The sequence below is a fragment of the Tenebrio molitor genome, chromosome 2 (assembly GCF_963966145.1).
Source record: "Tenebrio molitor chromosome 2, icTenMoli1.1, whole genome shotgun sequence".
Lineage (NCBI taxonomy): Eukaryota > Metazoa > Arthropoda > Insecta > Coleoptera > Tenebrionidae > Tenebrio > Tenebrio molitor.
This window is the reverse complement of record NC_091047.1, coordinates 25,197,212-25,221,281: the sequence shown is the minus strand read 5'-3', so window position 1 is coordinate 25,221,281 and position 24,070 is coordinate 25,197,212. Positions and strand designations below refer to the sequence as shown.

Genomic DNA, 24,070 nt, shown 5'->3' with positions numbered 1-24,070 from the left:
TACCGGTTTCAGGAACATTTACTTAAATTTTTAATGTTGGCAGTGACTCACAGTGAGTAGTTGCTAACTTGCACTTCACGGCACTTTAAATTCAAAACTTGCAATTGTTCGTCTAGTTACCAGTGTTACCCACCCTTTATATCTGCCAAATTAATTTTCCTAGCATTATGTTTTGAACTTTTTTTTAAATTTAAAATAGGGACAAAATAGAAAGAAAATTGTATTACACTCGTTTTATAAACCATTTTGTCGCACTTGTTTGCTTTATAGCACTCTTCGCTGCGTTTGTCGTGCTCTAAAAAACGCGTGCGACAAAATGGAGTCTGATAAAACTCGTGTAATAAATTACTATTTTATAAGGAAAAAACCATGGAGTTTTTTTTAACTTCAAGTCAAAAACATCCAACACACATAAAATGTTTCATTTTAGAGAACAAAACCTTGTTATGTCATTCATTAAACGAACGTCGTCCTTTACATATAAAATATTTCTTGTTCTATGTCACAACGAGAACCGTTATGTTCGTATTTTAAAGCCATTATCCAACAAATAGGGAAAAGCTCTTTCCTTTTTGTCTTGACACGTTTCTCTCTGTCTCAAGTCACAGTTAAACGTTCTGCCAATTCCACTTAACGCCTGCCACATTTTATTTTAAAACTAAAACAGACGAAAAACGTCAACCTATTTGTATCTTAATCCTGCGCTTAAAAACCGGGAAACACATTAGCACACCCATTGACTGAATTATCGCGATGTTTCGCATACTTTTCAAACTCTTCGAGTCTGAATTGCGCGAAGATCGAGGGCGCTCATTAACGGCCGCAAGAATGTGTCCAACTGGATTCTTGAAAATCTTCCGGCGATCTTTTTACTTTCGTCTCTTACTGCACTCACCATTTTAATAATTTCAGGGTAGACGGGTTCGGTGAGAACTCCCCGGCCACCGGTTATATAATCCACTAATTCATTCAGAGTACAACGTTTCACTTCTTTCCCTTTCAGGTCCGCCACGGGATCCATAAAGTCGAATGGCACACAACATTGTCTAAGTTTGCGGATGAACAACTCCTCCTGCTCCGACGCCGGGACATCTGAAACAACAAACAGAAATTTGTAAAGTTCACTCCGACACCAAAAAAAGAAAAGAAACGCCATATTTTTGCTCACAGAAAGTCGACAATACCGACTCCAACATCAGCGACAACATCAGATATCAGGAACGAAACGGACAATACTGAACCACCCCATCTCGAAAAATGATTAATTTAAGTATGTTGTCGCTCATTGGCACAAAACGTACGTATGTAAAAATTATTGATTGCGAAACACCCACATGGGCAATAATTCACAAGGTTCTATTTGTTAACCACTCTAAATACGGTGAATTTACAGATCACAATCATAATATTTAATGATTAATCCGGTTCTATATTGGGTACTCCATATAAAAGCATATGAGAAGGATTATGGACTTATGGGAATAAAACAAAGCGTCATCTATTTATAAAACCTCGACAAAAATAGACGAACTAGACTAGTTGCATTTTTATTGACTGATCAAAGGATGTCAGGTTGCACGAAAAGAAAAATCCCTTAGTTTAGTTCAAATGGTGTATGACAAAAAAGAAATTGATTACTTAAGCTGATAAAAGTCGATTGGTAGATTGGTTAGTACAGTTGTCGCAAAAAAAAAACACCACCAAAAATAGTAGTTTATTTAACGAGTTCGTGTGTAAATTGAGTTTTTTTAGGCATGAGTGGGCCAGTTTAAAGGCCGACGAGTGCCAAAAAGCCCAACATACACACGAATGAGTTGAATACAATGTTTTTTTGTTCGACGAGCCCCTTAAAGGCTCCAAATCGCTTAAAATCTTTAAAATTAGCTTGACGTTACGTTTTGACAAGTTGTGACATTATCATTCATAGGAGAAAATTTTCAAATTCTGTGTCGAACAAAAAAAATTTTTTTCGTACACGCTCATAATTTAAAGAACACATTTATTAAATTAACATCAAAAGAAAATTAGTAGTTTTTGAATTATTCCAATTTTAACATTAAGAGCGAAAAATGACCAAGATTTACAACTAGTGTCATAAATAAATACCTCATTGTTGGTAGACATGTGTTGAGAACTTTTCTCGTAATTCTTAAGTCCCTAGAGGGTACCATAAACAACCCACGTCAACCTCATCTGTGGGAGTGACCGCCCAATTTAATAATAAATCATAGCTAAATTTTGCACTTTAATATCAAATTTCATTTATTTCAAAAACTGGTGATGTTTTCATGATTTCAATGACATCAAATTTTTCCTAAATGTTTCAAAGGACTCTCAGTGAAAAATGATGTAAATACAGGGTGACTGACGAAAAACCTTTGATGCTGTATCTTGCTTATTTTTTATCCGATTTGAATAAAGGACACGTCAAATGAAATAATTTTGAAAACACTTCAATACCAACTTAACAAAAAAAAAATCTTGCGTCCAGTTTTTGACAGATGAACATTAGCTTCTTTTTTTCAAATAGCATTGTACATTTTTTTCTATTCAGTGTTATAGAGATTTGTCTTCTGAATATAAAAATGTAAAGAACTATACCCATTCATTAATCAAAAGTCGAGAAATTAAAGAGTAAATGTACAAAATTTAAAAATCAAGTGACCAAAATAAACAAGAGAGAAGATTGTTCTAATCTAAATGCTCGAAATGACTAAGTAAGCTCTGAATAGTCATTTGTCAAAACAGTTTGATAATAATAATAATGTTGCTGTGGAAGAAAATTTCCAAAGACGATTTAGTGTTAACGTGTGGTGTGGCATTTTTGGAGATAGAATGGACTAGTGGGTCCCTTTTTTATTGATAGCAGTCTCGATCAAACAAAATATCATATTATTTATTATCAAACGAAATAAGCAACTTTCTGGATGAGATACCATTAGCAGTATTGAAAAGAGTCGTGTTTCATCAGGACGGCGCCATACCACGTAATGCACGCATGAATTTTGTATTTTTAAATCATTTAAATCATTTTGGTGAACGATGAATGGGTGCTCATGGAGCTATTCGATGGCCCGCTACATACCCAGATTTGAATCCATTGGATTTCTTTATCTTCATTCGAAACTTTCGAGACAATGTTTATTTGACCCCACCAGGTACCCAAAAAGAGTTAAGAAAAAGGATAGTGGGAGTATGTCAGGAAAAACCCCGAAATTTTTTACTGAATGCAAAGGGGTATTTCTAGAAGGTATCGATAGTGTCTGCAACAGCATTGAGGAAATTTTGAGCAACTAGAATAGATTTTGTATTGTTTACAAATTTGATTACTTGATTTTTTATTTTCAATTTTTTTCAATTAAAATACATTTTTTGTTTTTTCTTTTAATGCACGAATATTCAGAAGAAGATTCTTTATAAAAACGAATAAAAAAAATATATAAAGTGTAATTTGAAAAAAAGAAGTTGGCTATCGTCTGTCAAAAAATAGATGTCGAAAAAAATATCGAATAGGATAATAATGAAGTGCTTTTCGAACTATTTCATTTGATGTGTCATTTATTCAAATCGGATGAAGAATAAGTAAGATACAGCGTCAAAGGTTTTTCGTCAGTCACCCTGTATATGTAGCGGTTATTAAATTATTTAAAATGATGTATGCACAGTCGATGGACAAATAAAACTGGGACAAAAATGACAATCACATAATACAAATTTGCATCGTTTAATTACGGCTTTATCACAAATAGGTTAACTTTGTTAGGACCGTACATATTTACCTGTTTCATTAAAAAAAAAATAAATTTTTACAGAATCTTCTACAGCGATACACAATCATTTCTGAATTTTTTGAGAATTTGGATCGATTATAAATGGGTGTTTTCGATCGGGCAGTAAAACTTGAATCACCCTGTACTGTAGATGGAACTAATAAAAATGAACGCATTGTTTTGTGAAAATGCATTTGTTTGCTGTTTAGCTACGTGTTATGAAAACAGTGTTAATAAATTGAAATGACAGTTTGTGGGGTCCTGATTTCACAAGACTCGTACATCTAAAACAAAAAGAAAGTATAATATACTTCGTCCAGCGAGAGATTGGGAGATTTTAAATTGTATTAAATTAACCCAACACTACAAAATGCACTAGAATACATTAATTAGAGCATAATTTCAGGGCAAAAATGTTACTGCTTGAAGGATATATTTCAAATTTTACGTGCGCTAGGACTACTTTTTCTATATAGAATTTAGTGACGTTTATGTCAACCAATCTCTCGATGGACAAACTATAGTAACAAATGGTAACAGAAAAATACAACAGTTTGCAAGCCATGATAGAGCTGCTTGAAATGAAAATGAATGGTGATTTATACACAAATTCACGTTGAATATTTAGTTGGAAAATTTTGTTACATGATCTACCATTACTGATCTTGAAATCTTGACCGTAGATCCAGCCAATGTATATTAGCATAAGAATAAAATAAAATATATGTAGTAAAAAAATACTTACCTATAGATTGTACAGGGTTATTCTAAATGATTGTAGTCGAAGTAGGCCATGCCCATGTTATTACGTTTTTGCCGCTTTCATGTGAACTGTCAGTTGTGTCGCTGTCACTGTCATTTTTTAGGTAAAAAGTGCGGTGATGAGAATTTTATTTATTTTTGTTAAATTAACGATTGAATCCAGAAATATTGAGTTGTTCTACAATCAATTTTAAAAATATTGAGTTGTTTTGCACTCAATTTAACACATCATTTTGATGATTTTTTTATGTGGAGCGGCAACCATAAATTTTACATTCAGTTTTCACGCCTACTTCGACTACAATCATTTAGAATAACCCTGTATAATATACGAGTCAATCTACGAAATGACTTGTTTTTCATGAGCTCTTATATATTTTTTTTTACTTTATAGTAAGTATGTATTGGGTGATTCAAAATGATTGTGGATAAGTATAGCAACTATGTACGAAAATTTATGTGGCAACTTTGTGGGTGGGGTGGAGTTGACATTTGTATGACATTTCATAAGCGTGCACTTGATTCTTTTTATACCAGTGCACATTGACTTGACAATTTTCAAAATTGTGCCACTATGAACTGCCAAAGAAATGTCCTCTATCCTATCCACACAGTTGCCACATAAATTTTCGTACATAGTTGCCATACTTATCCACAATCATTTTGAATCACTCAATACAATATCAATAGTATTATTTCCTAAAGAAGAATCTCCTTTAATGTTTTATAATGATTTTTACAATTCTGATCATAAAATTGTGTACTTTGATAGTTAACAAAAATAGTAATCATAAAAATAATAAAAATTAAATTTTTATTTTATAATAAAAATTTCGTAATTGATGTTTGAAAGATAATTATAAATATCTTAACTAACGTTAAGGAGTTAAAAATCTCAAGTTTAGCGATCAAACGATGATAGGCATATTCACTGATGTGAAGAGTAAATATTGAACGAATATGACGAATACTTGGTTAGGAAAGGTGTCAATTTTCCTCGGGAAAAAATTAGATCAGATAGCTTTCTTCAGGAAGTATGTGGTGATTTCATAACGTAAGAGAAAGTACCTTTTAAATTGTTTTTGAAAATATTTCTTAGAATATAGAACGACATATTGACATCTAACGTTTTCATAATGGAGAAAAAAAGCAACAAATGAAGTTTCCTTCGTTACAACATAAAACCAATGGACTACTTAATGAATCCGGAATGTAGATCAGAAAAATTATTGATGACTTTAGGCAGAGAGAAACAAAGAGTTGATCTAAATTATTCCCATCCTAGCATTTACCAATACCAACCATAAATATTATCCTACACGTTTTCTGTTGGGTTTAAATCGGGAAATGTTTTGAAAAGTTGCTCACTGCCACTGTAGGAGGGGTGTCACAACAACGAAACATTAATTCTAACTTTGTATTATAAACATGAAGAAAAATCAATACATACCTACAATATAATTGATTGATAAAAGAATTGGCCAAATAAACATTTCTTCATAGGCAACCCTACAACGTTTGAATTAGTCATGGAATAGACAAGGTCGCTACAACATCTTAACATATTCTTCTTCAAATTAATGTTTTTTGTTGCAATAATCATTGCGATTCTTCTATTAAAACGGAATCTTTCGTTTTGATGCTGTAAGAAGTTGTTCGTATTTCTGTGCAGTTCCAACTGTTTAGACCCCTTGGAAGAATGTATATTATTTAACTAGTTCGTGTATAAATTGGGCTCTTTATGCCAAGAGTGGGCCAGTTTAAAACGCGAGTGAAACGAGCGTTTTTAAGGCCCACGAATGCCAAAAAAAGTCAACAGGGGGTATAATTTTTACCATGCAATTCCCTATGGCAACTATTAAAAAAAGTCCAGTGTATACTTTTCCATATACTTTAAAACATACATTATTAGGTACACAAGAACTGCCATTGATTCTTGATGCAATATATCGGTACGAATATCCTTCTTCTAGAACTCTACCAATTTCTACTCAACTCAATTCTTTATCATTTCCCACTATGATGATCCGTTATGACACTTAATCATATGAGAAAATCTTCTTGCCTAAATACTACTCGGTGAGGTGAACCAAATCCTGGCGCTCCTATATGCAAATTTGAGATAACAATGTTTTATTGTATACTAGTTGCACTAGAATTTATTCAATTTTTTTTTTAGGTTCCCTCATTACCCTATGTTGGTAAACAATTAATAACATCATATTTTCCGGATATGCACCACCTCCGCCAAAAAATACTGTCGAGGTCAAGAATATGTAGTTGACAGTTTTCAGAAAGAAAATGTCACAATCTAACATTTTCATTTGTCTTAACAGCTCACGGGAAACATCATAATTCATAATAAAATAAAATGCGTTATTAAAAATTTGATGAAAAGATAATTAAAATTAATCACCTTCAAAAAAATCAATTTACCTTAATTGGCATTGTATTTGTAACGCAGAATTCATTTTTAAGACACAATATTTGATATATTTTTTTAATGAACACCCATTAGTAAATTTTGTTTTTGCTGTAAACATATCTATTCTGAATATTGGATATTTTTTCGTCTCATAACTTCTGCCTGACATTTCTCTTCATAAATTTTGTACACGTGGTACGAAAAATATCATCCAATTATTTTTGGTCTTGAATTGAGGTATTTGTTTTTACAGTGTATTGATTTTATCTGGCCACACATAAAACTGGTCAGTGTCGATATAATGATGTTAATGCAGGATCAATCAAGAATTTTCTAAACAAACACAATCTCTACAACGAATTGATACGCTGTTTAACAAACTAAAAGTTTGCGTACACCGTGATTCACAGAAAATATTTGTGAAAATAAAAAAAAATGTTTAGCGTTGTTCATAAATAAATAAATGGTTTATCACAATGTAATCACAATCGTGATTTCACCAAATTATATTTAATATTTATCATATTCTCTATTACATCTGTTCCATATTTAGTGAATTTAATTTTTTTCCGTATCAAAACAAATAAGTACAAGGATGGCCAGATCAATTTGTCAACAATAGTTAGGTGTTAACAAATATAGTGTTTGAGAAATAAATATTGATTGCCGTTGATAACGCGAGAACGCATTTAGAAACTTGCAAAAATTTACAAATTAACAACTCCCAAATAATATAGGTTCGCACTAAAAGACAACAAACTGTTTGCTTTGGTTTTACCTTGAAACGTATAACCCGAAAACGCATCATCCATTATTGTCAACAGTGGAATCTCTTGGAAAGTAACAATCACCGAAGCAACAACGGAGTCGAACATTAGCAAAGTAACACCATCATGAGACAATAATTGATTTATTATCATTATTTACCCAATGAAAATTGACTCCCTCTTCAAATAATAAAGGGTTGCAAATCAATAATATACACAGTTGCCTGGCAGATTCGACTTACACACCCGACGACTCCGTCAGGTTCAAAGGTAAATTCGAAACAGAAAAAAATCGTGTAAAAAGAATAATTACACGTACGTTAATAAGAATTACATAATGATGTGAAATAACTGCTTTCGTAACGTAGTAACTCAAAATGACTTAATAAAAAGTAACTCAAACGTCAAACATTACAACGTCTTGATGGTTTAACAACACAATCACATTACACGGTCCTTTTTTGAATTCTTTTCTTTTTACATAAATGCTGTTATTATTAGATAATTATGTGTATACTTCGTCCAGCGAGAGATTGGGAGATTTTAAATTGTAGGTTTGTAACCCAACACTACAAGATGCACTAGAATACATTAATTAGAACATCATTTCAGAGCAAAAATGTTACTGCTTGAAGGATATATTTCAAATTTTACGTGCGCTAGATACTACTTTCTCTATGTAGAATTTAGTGATTTTTATGTCAACTAATCTCTCGCTGGACAAACTATATTTATGCCAATCCATTTTGTCATCCTTACTTCGACACTTTCCCATCATAAAGTAACTTACCTACGCAATATCAAACTTCTCATTAACTTGCCGACATGTATTTTATTTTTTAGTTTAAATTGTATTTTTGGTCACTTAAGTTACACACACCGTCTCGTATTAAAAAAAAAAAACCAAATCGACAATATCCATGAATCCGAAATCGTATGTCGTTTCTTGAACTCCACGCTCCAATAAACGCAGCTTGATATATCAATCGCAAAAGACATACGGATTCAAATCCAAGGATGACTCGATTACAAATTAATTTGATCGCTCGAAACAAATGAAAATGAAACCTAACTGGAGATTCAACGTGAGTTGAATGTGCTGCTTCGGTTTCACGAGTTATAGAGTTTATGTTTGATGAATGAATCAGTGAGAAACATTTAAATCTATAAACAAAAGCAATTGGCTTTGCTTTCTGATAACTATATTTTTTTGGGATCGAGTGATTGCTTCCTCATATCAACTATCGGGTGTTGAAAAGTCGATTCTGAACTCACTACTCGTCAATCTGCATAGTAAAAACATAAACAACGCAAATAGTGAGGTTAGATTTAATCAGCTGATCTGTAATCCCTAATCCGTGATGCGTTCACAATCGACTCTTCAACGCCTACTTTGAGGATAAATTTAAATGAATACCCGATATAATGACCCTGTATATCTACATTAAATACAATTACATATTATCTATAAAATTTCATATTTCTACAAAGAAAAAAATTGGTAAGTTGGGAGAGCCACTTGGTATACAATCAGATGAACACAAAATAACCAAAACTAAGTAATAATCCACAGGAAAACAAACTCCAAAAATCGTAACTGCAGTGAAAATCTGTGTTTTACACTAAAATGCACATAAGAACAAAAAACTTTGTACAGATCATTTTCACTTGTGCATTTTATTTAACAATATACACAGGGAGCAATCTCCGCTCGGCTGTCAAATTAAACGAAGACAAAAGCACTGACGTAATATAAAAACCGTCGAGTAATTCTCGGTACTCAAAATGGGAATTAAGAAAATTGCACAGTACTCAATTCATCCATTTATTACGGATTACTTGACCCAGTTTACTACATTCAAGACTCAATTGTACTTGTCACACCAACAACAACAACAATCAACGGCACTTACTGTTTGAACACGTTCTTGTGTCGAGTTTCGACATGAAAATGAAAAACAAACAACACTTAATTATGTAACTTTGTGGCGGCAAATCTCCAAGATTCGGAGCGGAACACAACTTTCAATTTCCACCCCTTTTGATTAGGGATGGGCGATTCGATTCGATGCACCGTCAAAAAAATATCACAAACTTAGGACCATCTTCCCGAAACGCTCCCGTTGCAAAATGCAACCAACACAGCTGCTTCACCGTTCCCTGCAATCGGCCTCTGAATGGATCCGATTCATCATTTACCCCCTCGCAGATAGCACCTTTCATGATCTAATGAAATATCGGCGTCATTCTACATGACGTTATTCTTCGGGTGGAAACAATGCCGGCGATGCCGTAAACAAATTCCTCTTGTCAGGTGGACGAAATGCCAAACGGAGATAACATAAATTGAGCTCGTGATCTCCGACTACGGAAACTATGAAGCTGGCCATCCACCCGCGAGCAACTCGCGACGTTGCGAAAGACGATCGCGTAAAGCACGCTTAATGCATTTGTGCGAGGGAGCCCCAGGAGAGGTGTTTCGTTTTTTCTACGAACTGAAGCTTATTTTCAACCAAAACGGAGAGTTTCCGCCACAGTTGTAAAAGGGAGATGGTACTAAAACTGCAATTGTGCGTACTGGATTCGTCAGGTGTAGACAAACAGGAGAAATAAATTGATAATTTGTCATAAAATGACTACAAAGGGTTGTGGCAGATGTGACGTTATATTTGTCCATGAAAAGGAAAAAGACGTAACAGCAATGAATGTGAAAATAATAATCCACATAACATAACTAATTCAGAAAATATAAGGTACTAAACATAAAAGTTAAATAAAATATAACATACTAAAATAAACAAATAAAATAAAAATGTTTGGATTTTATAAACAAACTAATTGAGGAACAAACGTAAACAAAGATCCACTGAAAGTACGCAATAATTATTGAATCACGATTTCTAGAAATATGTATTATTATTATAGTGAAGAGTGCTGCAAAATATTAAATAAATTAAGTATGCAAAAATACAATAATCAATAGGACTCGTCTAATATGCAAGAAAACCTGAGAAACCCGACCTATGGACGAAAAGAGACACTCCAAAACCTTCAACGAATAGTCTGCCTAATCTAACAGAAAGGAAATATTTTTGGACTCATTCAATAGGTACTATAAATAGAAAACCAGACAAGGACGTCGTATCCTAATCGCGACCTAATTAAAGAAGAGAATAAAATGCACAAAGTACGAACGTTATTGAAATTACATTTTTATAACATAAAAGCAACAATTTCAAAGGTCGTATGAGTAATGTAACTGACAAGAAATTAGGGCGCAAAATTTTATATTGCAACAATTTAGAAGATTGTCGTGGATTTTATTATAAAAATGAATAATAGACAGAGACGTTGACCAAGCTTACACTTCGAAAGATCGAGTTTTAGAGGATTTCTTGAGAAAACCAAAGTAATCCATGCATTTCTTGATCGTTAATGCACAAGAATTTCTTACGTACAACACAACAAATGTTGACAAACGTCAAAAATAAAAGAGGCTTTGTAGTGGAACTCTGTAGTTGTACTAAAGGAACGAGAAAAATTCGTTCGTAGCACAATAAGACAAAAACCATTTACCTTGTATCTTCGTGTATAACATCAACTTGTCTACTTTACTTTGCGACTTATGTCTGGGATTCATACATACTCCTAAAAAGATGCAAAACTCGACACAAATTCATATCGTAAAGAAGAGACTGAACACCGTATCTGCGAGTAAATATTATAATAGATTTGCTGTAAAATCTTAGAACAGATTTTTGGTCTATAGTTGCGGATATCAGTAGATCCCCGGCTTTAGAAATCCAGTAAACACATGGCTCTTTCCAGATGTTTGAAAAAGTAACAATAGAAATAAATAATTAAGTGGATGTAGGACACTAGTGTTTTATTAATCCCATAAGACATCTCAAAACAGTAGAATTATGACCTCATAATGTACCTATCGGTTGTGGATAAAATTTCTAATAATAACGGGTGTTTTTTTAAATTTGGCGTCGAAGTAGGCGTTGAACTGTCGATTGTGAACGCACTATACAGGTTACGGATCACGGATCAGCTGTTTAAATCTTACGCTTTTACACGAGTGGTGCGCTCTCAATCGACTCTCCAACGCCTACTTCGACGCCAAATTTAAAAAAACACCCTTTACTAACAATACATCAATTGCATTAATTGAATTATAAATAAACTGTACAAGAATAGCAGTTTATTTGACGAGTTTGTGTGTAAATTGCGCCTTTTTTGGCACGCGTGGGCCAAAAAAGGCCCAATTTACACACGAACGAGTTGAATACAACGTTTTTTTGTTCGACGAGCCCCTTAAAGGCTCCAAATCGCTTAAAACCTTTAAAATTAGCTTGACGTTTCGTTTTGACAAGTTGTGACATTTATCAAAATCCGTTCACATTGGAGAAAATGCTCCAATTCTGACAGTGTCTAACAAAAATAGTTATTTGTATAGCGAGGCTGCGAAATCCTACTTTCGCGAACCGAGAGAAAAATTGTCGTCAAGGCCGCTTTGCGGCCGAGACAAGACAATCTCGAGGTCGTCAAAGGATCTCGTAGCCCAGGCGTACACAACATTTTGTGTGCAACCCGAAAATTTGTAATTATAAAATGAACAAGTAAAATTTCCTTCACTGTCAATAAAAATAAAGTCGGCCTACATGTCGCTATGGAAACGACATAAATAAAACAATTCATTTTGAGAAAAATTGAAAAAATGTCGCAAGAAAATTACAACGTTTTTGTTCCGTCTACTTCCCCGGAGTTAAAAAATATTGCAGATTGTGCAGTGTCCAATTTAATACCAGAAAAGTCCAAACGGCAGTACGATAAGTGTTACTTTAAAGAGCGGTGTAATAAAAATAATGTGAAAACGGTGTCGGAGAATGTTGTTTTGGCTTATTTAATGGAAAAATCAAAAACTGTGAAAAGTTCAACTTTATGGAGCACATATTCAATGTTGAAGCTCTCTGCCCTTTTTTAGGTCATTTCAATCATGGGAATATCAGGAGCCATGCGAAGAGACTAACTAACCAAAATGTCTATCGATGACATCAAGGATGAACATTCTGTATTAATAGTGGCCGTTCCTGCACAAAAACTGGCATAAAACGAACTTTTACTGTCACCAATCCAGAATTTGTAAGATTATACCGCAAATATGCAGCTCTTGTTCCGTGTACTCATCCAGAGTTAAAAAAATATTATAAATTGCAGTGCAGTGTCGCATTTGAAACCTGAAAAATCGAAACAGCAATATAAAAAATGTTACAGTGACTTTGAGACTGATGTAACAAGAAGAATGTGAAAACCGTGTCGGATAATGTTGCATTGGCTTACCTATTTACTGGAATTTATTTATTGTGGCAGGTAAATGTTAAATTTGGTTATGATAAGTTATCATCTGCTCCTTTTTAGGTTATTTTAATCGTGGAAATATCAGATGCCGTGCGAAGAGACAAATAAACCAAAATGTCTGTTGATGCCATTCAGGATTCAGGATATGTTACTAGATATTTCCCTTTTTGACCGGTCAAAAATTAACCTAATTCATACGTGTCTGTTCTAGATCGATAATGGGGATATTTTTTACTGACTCGTCATTCATAAGGCGACCATTCATTTGAAATTGGTGGGAACTTCAAACCGGATGAAAATTCTGTACTAATAGCGGCCGTTCCTGACACAAAAACTGGCATAAATCAAACTTTAACTGTACCCAATCCAGATTTTGTAAGATCACACCGCAAATATAGAGATAGATATGTTGTAATTGTGATAATAAATAAATATTGAAATGACTTTTACTTTTACGGCCGTCGTCAAGGCAACCGCTGCGAAATTCAATTTCGCGGCCTGCTCTAGGCACGCGAAGTGCTCATTTCGCGTACGGTTGCACACAAAAGCTTTTTTTGTTCGACACTGTCAGAATTTGAGAATTTTTTCCTGTAGCTGCGTTCGTTTATATCATTTTTATGCTAATTTACGTCAAAATCGTTCGGTTATTGTAAAATGAGCAAATTGATGTAAATCTAAATCGTTCGGATGTTAGACGACAGAGTCATTAGAGGAAGCTCGATTTGCTAGGGGTATTTCGACGGAGGATGTTGAGATTTTGGCGCCTGTCACAATACTAGGGTTATATCTGATTATGTTTATGTGGTATGTGGAACAAGAGAGAAAAAGAAGGGCATTTGCACAAGGTTTGAGTGGTGGGAAACGATGTAGGAGGACGCCCTAAGGGTGTTTGGCCAGAAAAAACGCGAAAATTCGACCGGGAGCTAAAGTGAACAATTACCTACCTTATTTTCGTTCGTTTATTTCAGATTGATCTCCAATCAGCTGTTCAAGTCTATTAAATTTGTGCTTGCATCTCCGAGGTAGTATCCGAACGCACCTTGTGTGAACGGATTTTGATAAATTTGACAACTTGTCAAAACGAAACGTCAAGCTAATTTTAAAGATTTTTAGCGATTTGGAGCCTTTAAGGGGCTCGTCGAACAAAAAAACGTTGCATTCAACTCGTTCTTGTGTAATTTGGGCTTTTTTGCCAAAAAAAGCCAAAATTACACACGAACTCGTTAAATAAATAACTAGTTTTGTACATTGGCGGTTACAATTTAATTTGCGATAGCTGTCACCGTTGGTTTGAAATGCATTTTTAAAATAGGCGTTGCATGGTAAAAATGCACATCTGAACAATGCATTGAAGGACTCCATTCTGCTTTGGATAATGAAGAACTGTTTACAATTGGTACAATGAAACTTTGCAAGAATTTCACTTAGCGATAATTTACGTGAAGGAAGACCAATTGTTGTTCGAAAAATTACAAAAGGTGATAATCGAGTCACCTATAACAATGTAAGAAGTACTTTGCGCATTTAAATCGATGCGGTTAACATACATTTTGCATGATCACTTGACGTCAATTTGTTGTAAGGTACCTGATCCAAATAAGGCCCACCTAATTTTTGTTTTCAAATATCGGTTAGTAAAAACAAGTAAGAAATTTGGATGCGGGTTGTAAATGAAAGTTTATTCTTTTCTTAACATAACAGCATAAACATATAAATAAAAAAATAATAACAAAGAAGTTATTCCTTTTTCAAAAAAACATTGTTTGTGGGCCTTATTGCGTACGATGTGCTTAATAAGGCCCACCCATTAAATTTTCGATATAAGTTAATAAAACACCATTTTCTTCTAGAATACTTAAATAAAAACAACTTTCACTTGCATGAACCACACAAACAATCCAAATCATTATCTTTTATTAGGCCTATACAAGCTTCGTGGTACCAAACGGAACAATTCTTGCACATACGCATACTTATCATTTCACAGGTGTCACATCAGGGACAATTTACTAACTTCCCTTATTTGATTTTTTGTCAAAATAATAATTCAAGAATAAAGCCCACTACTGTTTTAATAAGGCCTACTCCTTTGCCGGGCCTTATTAAAACCAGCTCACATTAAAGGGTATAAGATATGATACGAAAAGAAGCTAAAAGCAGATTTGAAATAAATGCATGCAATGAAAAAGAACTTTCCAAGGAATACTGCAATTCTATTTTCAAACAGAAATTTGTGGTAAATACCTTAAAATCTTACATTTACTTTTCTCGCTTTTTAACAACACTGGTGGGTGAACTTTGCAATGTTATTTTACCGCGAAATTTGAACATATCTGGTACGGTCATTTGTACGAATTTTTTATTATGCCTGCATCAGAATCGCCGTTTTAAGCACGCCTGAGCGTGCGAAAACAGGCGATTCAAGCACGCCGAGCTTTAAAGGTTGCTTAGGTAACAACAAATTCACCTACATTTTGAACAATGATAAATAGACATTGATACACGATCTATGATAGCAACGAAACAACAACAATTGACCATTTCTATATCAACGATTAATGACACAGATTACCTGAGAAAAGGTAATTCAATTTACTTTTTTTGCTATGATTTTCAGATTGTAGTGCAGGTATAATAAAAAATAGCGTATGATACACGTTTATAAGGGCCTTTAAAGCACTTGCGACGTTAAAAGCACTCCGCTACGCGTCGTGCTCTTAAACTCGTCGCGCGTGCTTTAAAGGCTTCCTTATAAACTTGTATCATAATATACTATTATGCACTCATGCTAAACGAAGCCCTTATGTTGTCGTATATTTGGAGATTTCAATAACTAAGTCAATATCATCAGTGGGCCTTATTTTCGAGGGGGCCTTATTTGGAACAGGTACCTTATTACCTAGTTGCACCATATTTGAAAGGAAAAATGAGCACAAAAAATTATAAAAGAAAATGCAAATAGTACATTCTTCAATGAGCATATAATGATGGCTATTATTCAAGATGAAAATTCCAACACGAGCCGTAGGCGAGTGGTGGAATCATACGAGTGAATAATAGCCATTATACGCGAGTTGAAGACTATACTTTCTCCACGACTATTCCAAGAAAAAACAATCTTTGAAAACTGATTTTACATTTATTTTTAATATTTGACAATGAAAATTGTGCCTCGTTCAGCGGTTACTACGCGATACGCGACTTATTGTTTACAAACGCATCCGATTGGCGATCTGCCGTTATAGAATGAAAATACATACGAGGGATGTGATTGGCTGACAGTCGTGGAATTCAGTATATTCTACACGGGGCGTGGAATTGATACCATTCTTTCAATCAATATCCAACAAGAATGCATTCATTCTTTAACAGTCGTGGAAAAAAGATATTTCTGAAACTAAAAGTGAGAGTCTTCCTGACTTGAAACGATTGGCTGATTACAAGAAAAATATGTCCTAGGATTTTATTAAAGAGCACGTGCAGTGATGACCCATTCCATTTACATAAGACATTTCTTATTATCACCAGAGAAAGTCTTTCTAAGAGGATCCAGACAAACGAAGAAATGTATGGTCGTTTCCTGAACATAATAAGTAAATAATAGTAACAATACTAATTCGTATAATTTTCTACCGTGCAAGCAAAAAAAATTCATAATCTGTACGACATTCCGTCGTGTTTTTTTTTTAGGTAAAAGTATTGTAGCAAACTTCGTCGCACGACAAATGTCGAGACTCGGTTGCTAGCCGAGGCGCTCGATGAAAATCTGAATGAAAACGGATGTTATGAATTTTTCTTGGACCATTTTACGTACGCGGGCGGAACGATCGCCATCTTATTTTTAGACGCGAAAATTTCGCGCCGACATAAATTTATCTCCGCATGCAATTTGAAAATGATCGCCCCAAAAATAAACCGATCACAATGGAACGTCCGACCAGAATCGGGGTCCAACACGTGTCGATACCGTTGTCGCCTCCTTGGACGTGCGTGGAACCGTCGATGACAAAAACGTGACGGACGTCATCGTTCATTCATGGTTCGCAATGTCGAGGGAACTCCGGCCCCGTTCCTGCATGTCTGCTCGTGTGGGTAGAACCGCGACGAGGAAAATGGGATCGTCGAGATGAAAACTGGTCCAAGAGACGACTTTGTATGTACCACCGAAGGCCGTTCTCGTTTCGGCGGAGGATGTCTTCTTTGGGGACGGTGGAGGCGATCGCACGGAGAGGTCGATTTGGATTTGCAAACAATGTCGAGTGTTAAGGCGAAGACTTCGGCCTGTTGCAAAATCGCCAGACAACATTCATCATTGGGCGACCGCGAATTGTCGCGTTATATATTTTATTTTAGATCTATTGACGTCATCGCACCTTTTCGATGTTTTCGCATTTTTCCGAGTGCGTTTGGTCGTCCAAGTTTTACATTCCAAAATTCCTAGTCCAACTTTACGAATCGGGCTTCGTTCTTTTCAAACGTGAGACAGTTAACGCTTCAAAATGTGTCAAAAGAATAGCAAGTGTGTATGTAGTATGTAGTTGTTTGAAGCTTTGAAATCTTCCAACATTTGTGATTCAATTGAAACAAATTTAAAATTATACAGGTGTCCCAAAAATGGGAAAATATTTTCAGACAAAAAAATCAATTATTAAAAATGATAGTACAATGTAAACAAAGATATACATACTCGTACATCATTACCTTGCAGTGTTGCCTTAGTGGATTTAAGATAATTTTTACGATTTCCTAAACTTCTAAATTCTCTATTATGCAGGATCGGATATAAAATAAATAATTGACGTGTTAAGTACCACTTTTAAAGACCAATAGAATTTTTTAAACATTTTTCTCACGTTTATGGTAATCTCTTCTTCACCGTAGTGCATCGGAAGTGCGCCATTTTCAGGACACCTGTATAATAATCAAAGGACAAGCATTTTCAAAATGCCAAATTTTGTTTTCATTTCAAAATTCAGGAGGTGAAGAACAATTAAGCAATCATTAGAATATGCGAGAAGATTTATATTTTTTCGTCTTTATTTACGACATATTGTTACAAGAAAAAAAACATTTAATTGATCATTGATTTGTATAAAAAATAGTTTTAAATTGTTACCAAACATTATTAAAAATATTCTCAAACCACAAATAAAGATTATTTAGAGTATTTAGACAACAAATTCATCATTCACGTGACAATTTCAATAATGCATGATTTGGAGTATTTTTTATTTGACAGAAAAATGACCTCCAAAATTTAATGATCGTAATTGTCCAGTTAGTTGCAAAAAAAACCTCATTGAATTTTAACAATAACTCTAACCTATCTCTCATAAAAGGGTTTCACACTATGAAAAAAATGTAAAAATGTGCCAATTTTATTCTGACAGTTCCCATTTTTTTTACAACCACATGTACTATCGCTGGCCAAAAAAAACTCGTACACAGATGACAGAACAACAGATTCAAAAATTAAAAATTTGAGTTGTGTAAACATCGCTTTTTTAATAAAGGTTATGTATGCATAGGTTTGATTTTTTGTTTGGGCAATAAAACGGTACGTTTATGAACACTAACCTCAGCAGCAATTGCCCGAATCGAAATCCCGTCTCCTAAACGTTGCGCTATAGTCTGTTTTTGAATTTCAGTTAAACCCATTTATTCGCATTGACTTTGACACTGACAATAACGTTTGACGTTGTAGACTTTGATTTACAATACTAAAATTTTGGCTGTACATACGAGTTTTTGTTGGCTGGCGATAGTACACTTTTAATGATGATTCAGGTTTAACTTGTTATTTTTATGGTTTATAATCAAAATCCCATAAAGCCGTTTATACATGTTTTTTAAAAGTTATCGGTGATAGAAATGTACAGTTGCGGCCGTTGAATTCTCAGACTGGAAAGATTCAAACACTCTGTATAAATTCCGAAATTTGATTAGCGTAAACAGGATTTTCATCAAGGATTATAAAGTCAGTGTCAGTATTTGACATATTAGGGCAGAATCGCGCGTAACTTTTGAAATGGCGCAATTATCTCATTTGTAAAAATGTGTTTGATTGAGGGACGGTGTGAGTATAAGAGCCATTGCGAGAGAAATTAAGGTGGATAATGTTTGAGTGACATTTTGAGAAACGTCACTTTCAATCCCATTTACAAAGCCGAAAGTTTGGCGTTGTCAAAGTGTCTGAGTTTTCAACGGCCGCAACTGTACCGTACTTGAATTTTTGAAAATCTTTCCATCATTAAGTCAAGGATTACTTACTTAATCCAAAGCAAAGTTGCAAAGTGCAAACAACACTAAAGGAGACCAGGTTCCTTTTACTTTTAAAATTAACAATGCGCTACCAAATGCATCACAAAACGCGGATGCAAAATTATTATAAAACCTTTTTTTTTAAATAACGTTGCTCAAAGATAATTTTCTGTCACTGAAATTAATTGTTAGTGACAATGTGCTAATTACTTCGAAGTATGGTGTCCTAATGAACCGAATGATCTATTAAATGCCATACAAACTACTTGCATTACAAATGTTTTTAAAACGAAAACAATGTTTTTTTTGCATTATAACTAGTTACAACTATAAAGTAATCAAACTGGTGTATAATTAAACTTTTGTATTCATTTGCAATGTGTGACGGCAATGTTACGACTTTGTTATGATGTTAAAACAAAAATATGTCTTGGGCGTATGTGCCGTCGTAGTCCTTGTAAATAAGTAAAGGAAATTACAAAGTTTTATCTTATGGACCACAGAACGGTTTTTTTTTTAATTTTAACTTACATTAAAATATTATTAAATTATCACTACACACCCAAAGCCGATGAAAGAAACTTTGGGACCTGGGAGCCAGCGGTCTAGGAGTTAGGAGAATCAAAAGTTACGGCCGAGTGTATGCAACTGGCGATTAACTTTGCTTATACAGGATGCCCCAGAACTATCTCCCCAGGGGAAAAAGGGAGTATTTAGGTAAATGTGATATCTGAATTTTAAAGAAAAAAAAGTCCCATCTCAAGCGATAATCGAGAAAATCCTAAACTTGACCATTCAGAGTTGAGCACCATCAAGGTAGGATGACTGCAATTTTGCGATTCCGGGATACCTATTCCGCATCAAAAAACGTGTAAACTTTTCGGTGATTGTTGCGATATCAATAACTATTTTTTTATTACACCTGAATCATAATCCCTGTTTTTGACACTAAAATGCGTGCGAAAAAGGGCCTTTAAAACACTAAAGCTTTAAGGGTTGCTTAGGTAACAACAAATTCACCTACATTTTGAACAATGATAAATAGACATTGATACACGATTTATGATAGCAACGAAACAACAACAATTGACCATTTCTATATCAACGATTAATGACACAGATTACTTCGGAAAAGGTATTTCAATTTGCTTTTTTTTGTTATAATTTTCAGATTTTAGTGCAGGTATAATAAAAAATAGCGTATGATACACGTTTATAAGGGCCTTTAAAGCACTTGCGACGTTAAAAGCACTCCGCTACGCGTCGTGCTCTTAAACTCGTCGCGCGTGCTTTAAAGGCTTCCTTATAAACTTGTATCATAATATACTATTGCTGTCTAACAACCTGTCCGATTTTTTAGTAATACTTGAACACGTACTTCTGAGATTAGTGAATCAGACTACAAGCAGCAAAACCGCAAACCACAATAATTTTTAAAATTCTGAAAAGTTTGGCTATAAGAAGCCATGAGCTGTATACGAAACTATATTTTCAAATGGACCTTTTTAATTTAATGTATAGTATTACAATTAGTTTAATAACATCAGTGTCAATCATATCCTCTCCGTCGTATCTCGTATGAAAGTATTGTCCAAATTGTTATCACAACTTTATTATTAATCTTGGAACGTACCATCAAGCTACGTGAAATATTTTCGTTACATTCGTAATTACGTCTAAAAGAGAAGGTTTCAAACGAATATTGCAAAGTATTAAACCGAATAACAACAACGAAAATGCAAAACATATTTGATAACGATCATCTGTCGCCAACTTATAAAACACTCCAACACACGTTTATTTAATCGAAACGACAGTTGAGTATTCGGTATTTACGTGTAAATATTGTATGTATTTAGATATACTTCATCACATCAAGCGAACACGATTATGTAATGAAAGCGACGACCGACCCTTCAGTAATAAAATCATTGCATAATAAACTAATCATCAAAGTCCTGATAAAAAATTCATCTGAATTGGCAGGATGATAATGAATCACTAGCTTCTACTGCATCGTAATGAGCATTTAATATTAAAACGTCAATTTGAGTTTACCTACTTTACATTCAAGAGATCAAGAATGACTTAAAAATTGTGCATTATACGCCATTTTAATCAACACAAAGAACCGATGGCATTAAAAAGAGCAACATTTTGCACCACCCATTACCAATCTTCGCTAATTACACCGATCGTTCATTCACTAACCTTGACTTCAATGCTTTTAATTACGTTTAAACGACGTTTGTTTTGTTTTTGCATTTATATTACTTTAAATGGAACAACCAATGACAGCACAAAGATAAATGCAAAAGATTATCTACTTTCATTGAAATGGTACCATGGAAGATTTCTTTTCTTATGCTGAAGTTGACCTATATGCTGAAAACGACTGAAATACATAATTCGTAGGAGACCATTCTCCGACAATTCGCTATTTGAGACTGGTGCACATTTATCTTTGAAATTGAGTCAGTCAGGATCGATAAGCAATGAGAAGGAATCTAAGCAATAAACAAAACAAAAAGAAATGAACTTGTTGATTTAGGAAACGTCATCTCAATCAATATTCATATATGTAATGACTTTGTAATCAACCTATTGTTTATGTTGATCATGACGTATAATAAATAAATAATTAAATTAAGTAACGATTAATTCGGAACATGAAAATTCAGTATGTACTAACTAAAAGTTACCAGAAACGAAATGCGCAGATCTACAATCATTTGGGCAAACAAAATTGTAATGTGGTCTACATGCGTACAACCAAAATCAAGAAAAATTAAATCAATAACAGTGAAAAGTTTAAAAATAAGTAAAAAGCGGTCCAAATGTAAAGAGAAAATTGATTTAAGTTTTCCAGATTTCCAAATTGGACTATGCAGTTGCAGATATCTTAGATTCGAACGTGTAAAGAATAAACTATTAGAACAACTTCACTTATGGAGACCGAAGAAAAAAGATCGAAAAAGAAATGACCGGAAAAAATTACATTAGCTGATCCAATCCTATACATGTGGATAAGGCCTTTGCCTTGAGGATCTGGACGTTTGTTTTTATGGATTTTAGGAGAGAATAACTAAACATGTCTGATCTCGTCCTGGACGACTTCTTGTTGCGGATTTGCTTATCCTCTTGAACAAAAAAGCAATCTGTTGTTCATTTTAACATGTGCAATGTCACTCATCCTACATTTGCAAAGCACATTTTCGTTCAAACGTATTCAACTCGTGATCCTAACAGTACGAAAATTATTTTAGTAATTTGTTTACTTGATACATTTTCAGTGTAATTGGAAGGTGTTCCTGTTCGATATTCATTCATCGGAAAAATCAATGTGTAGTAATTTGATCCAGTTGACCCGATTTCGTGTAATAGTGTATTCAGTATAAGGATCGTTCCACATAGGCATCCTTTATTCAATCTTCCACTTACTAAAAATAGACTTTATAATGAAATTTATATTTTGTCAACGCTTTCGGTGCGTTATTAAACATCAAATATTGGAAAAAACCAAAGATAAAATGTTGAATTTTTAAAATGAAAAATCCATTGTACCCAACCGTTACAGAGCTCCAACGTGTTTTATTATTGTTTTTTTTTTGTATTCATCACCAGATAAAAGTCATTTCACCCGTCGTATGCGCTGTAATTCAAATCAAAAAGAAATTTATCGTTCATTAATCACAATAATGACGCGATTTTCGTAAATATGCATCAAATTAGATTTAAAAATAGTGTGTACAGTAAATGAGTAAGAAAATTTCGTCTGAATCATACTAATGAATTTTGAGAGTAAAAATAAACACTGCCAAAAAAATGTCAGTCCAGATCAGCCAGAATTGTAACCGGTAGGTATTTTTACATAAATTTACGTCGACAAACGAAAAATGCCATGTGTCACGCTTAGAAAAACGTTACTTTTTTTGTGTTGTTGCACAAAAAGAAAAGCGTCAAGTTGAGAAAATTCTACTTCTTGTGGTTACTTCCGTTTCCATCTGACGTAACATTTCAAAGTTTTAATTATGCTCACGTCACTTAATGAATCGTAGAGGTTACCCTCCATTACACACATCCTTAGAATAATTATTTAGCAAAGGACAACTACGTTTATTTAATGTTATGACAATTTGCTGCTTGCTGCATGTCAAAATGTCAAGGTACACCTATTAAGAAAAAATTGTCTCTAAATATAGTCTTAAAAATATGTTTATCGTTAAAACGTATTATTATCTAAATTCCAACCGTGTCATCAAACAACCTTTCCACTTTTTAATACATATTTGGTATTCGACCACTTACCGTATGGCTTTATCTTAGCCACCCACGCAAGCAATCTCAATGCTTATATCCACAAACAGACGTTATAAATTTGAATACATAGATACATTGTCAGATTGCTCGCACATTTTTTGACTTTTTCAACCGTTTTTCCAATACCACAGCACTGAACTGACCGGAGGTGGTTCCACCTGAAAATCCACATTTACAAAAAAAAAAAAAAAAGAAAACGCCACGACGTTGGTAGGCACCATTAAAATATATCGTTGATTATTATGTTACGTTTGTTTTATTATTTCTCTAATTGGAGTGATGAGCTCCTATTATCAACAATTAATTAGTACTCTGTGCAAGACCAAACTAAATATGTAGTTTATTTCATTGGAAATGTGTGTCAAATATAGGTAAATACACAAACAAACTAGATCCTAAAA

General features: G+C 33.9%; 1 protein-coding gene and 1 long non-coding RNA gene across 5 annotated transcripts in view; one reads left to right on the top strand and one right to left on the bottom strand.

Moving 5' to 3' along the window:
• wdb (widerborst) overlaps positions 1–24,070 on the bottom strand; it is a 59,027-nt gene that overhangs the window by 32,849 nt on the left and 2,108 nt on the right. For all 4 annotated transcript variants that reach the window (XR_011157050.1, XM_069039141.1, XM_069039139.1 and 1 more), the window contains exon 2: positions 896–1,092. Coding sequence is in view for 3 of the 4 variants with exons in the window: in XM_069039141.1 (XP_068895242.1) it covers positions 896–1,092 (197 nt within the window). In the remaining variant the exon portion in view is untranslated. The remainder of the gene's footprint in view (positions 1–895; positions 1,093–24,070) is intronic.
• Positions 12,238–13,531, top strand: LOC138124199 (uncharacterized). The gene is made up of 2 exons (XR_011157051.1): positions 12,238–13,100; positions 13,149–13,531. It is a non-coding gene; the product is annotated as an uncharacterized lncRNA (long non-coding RNA).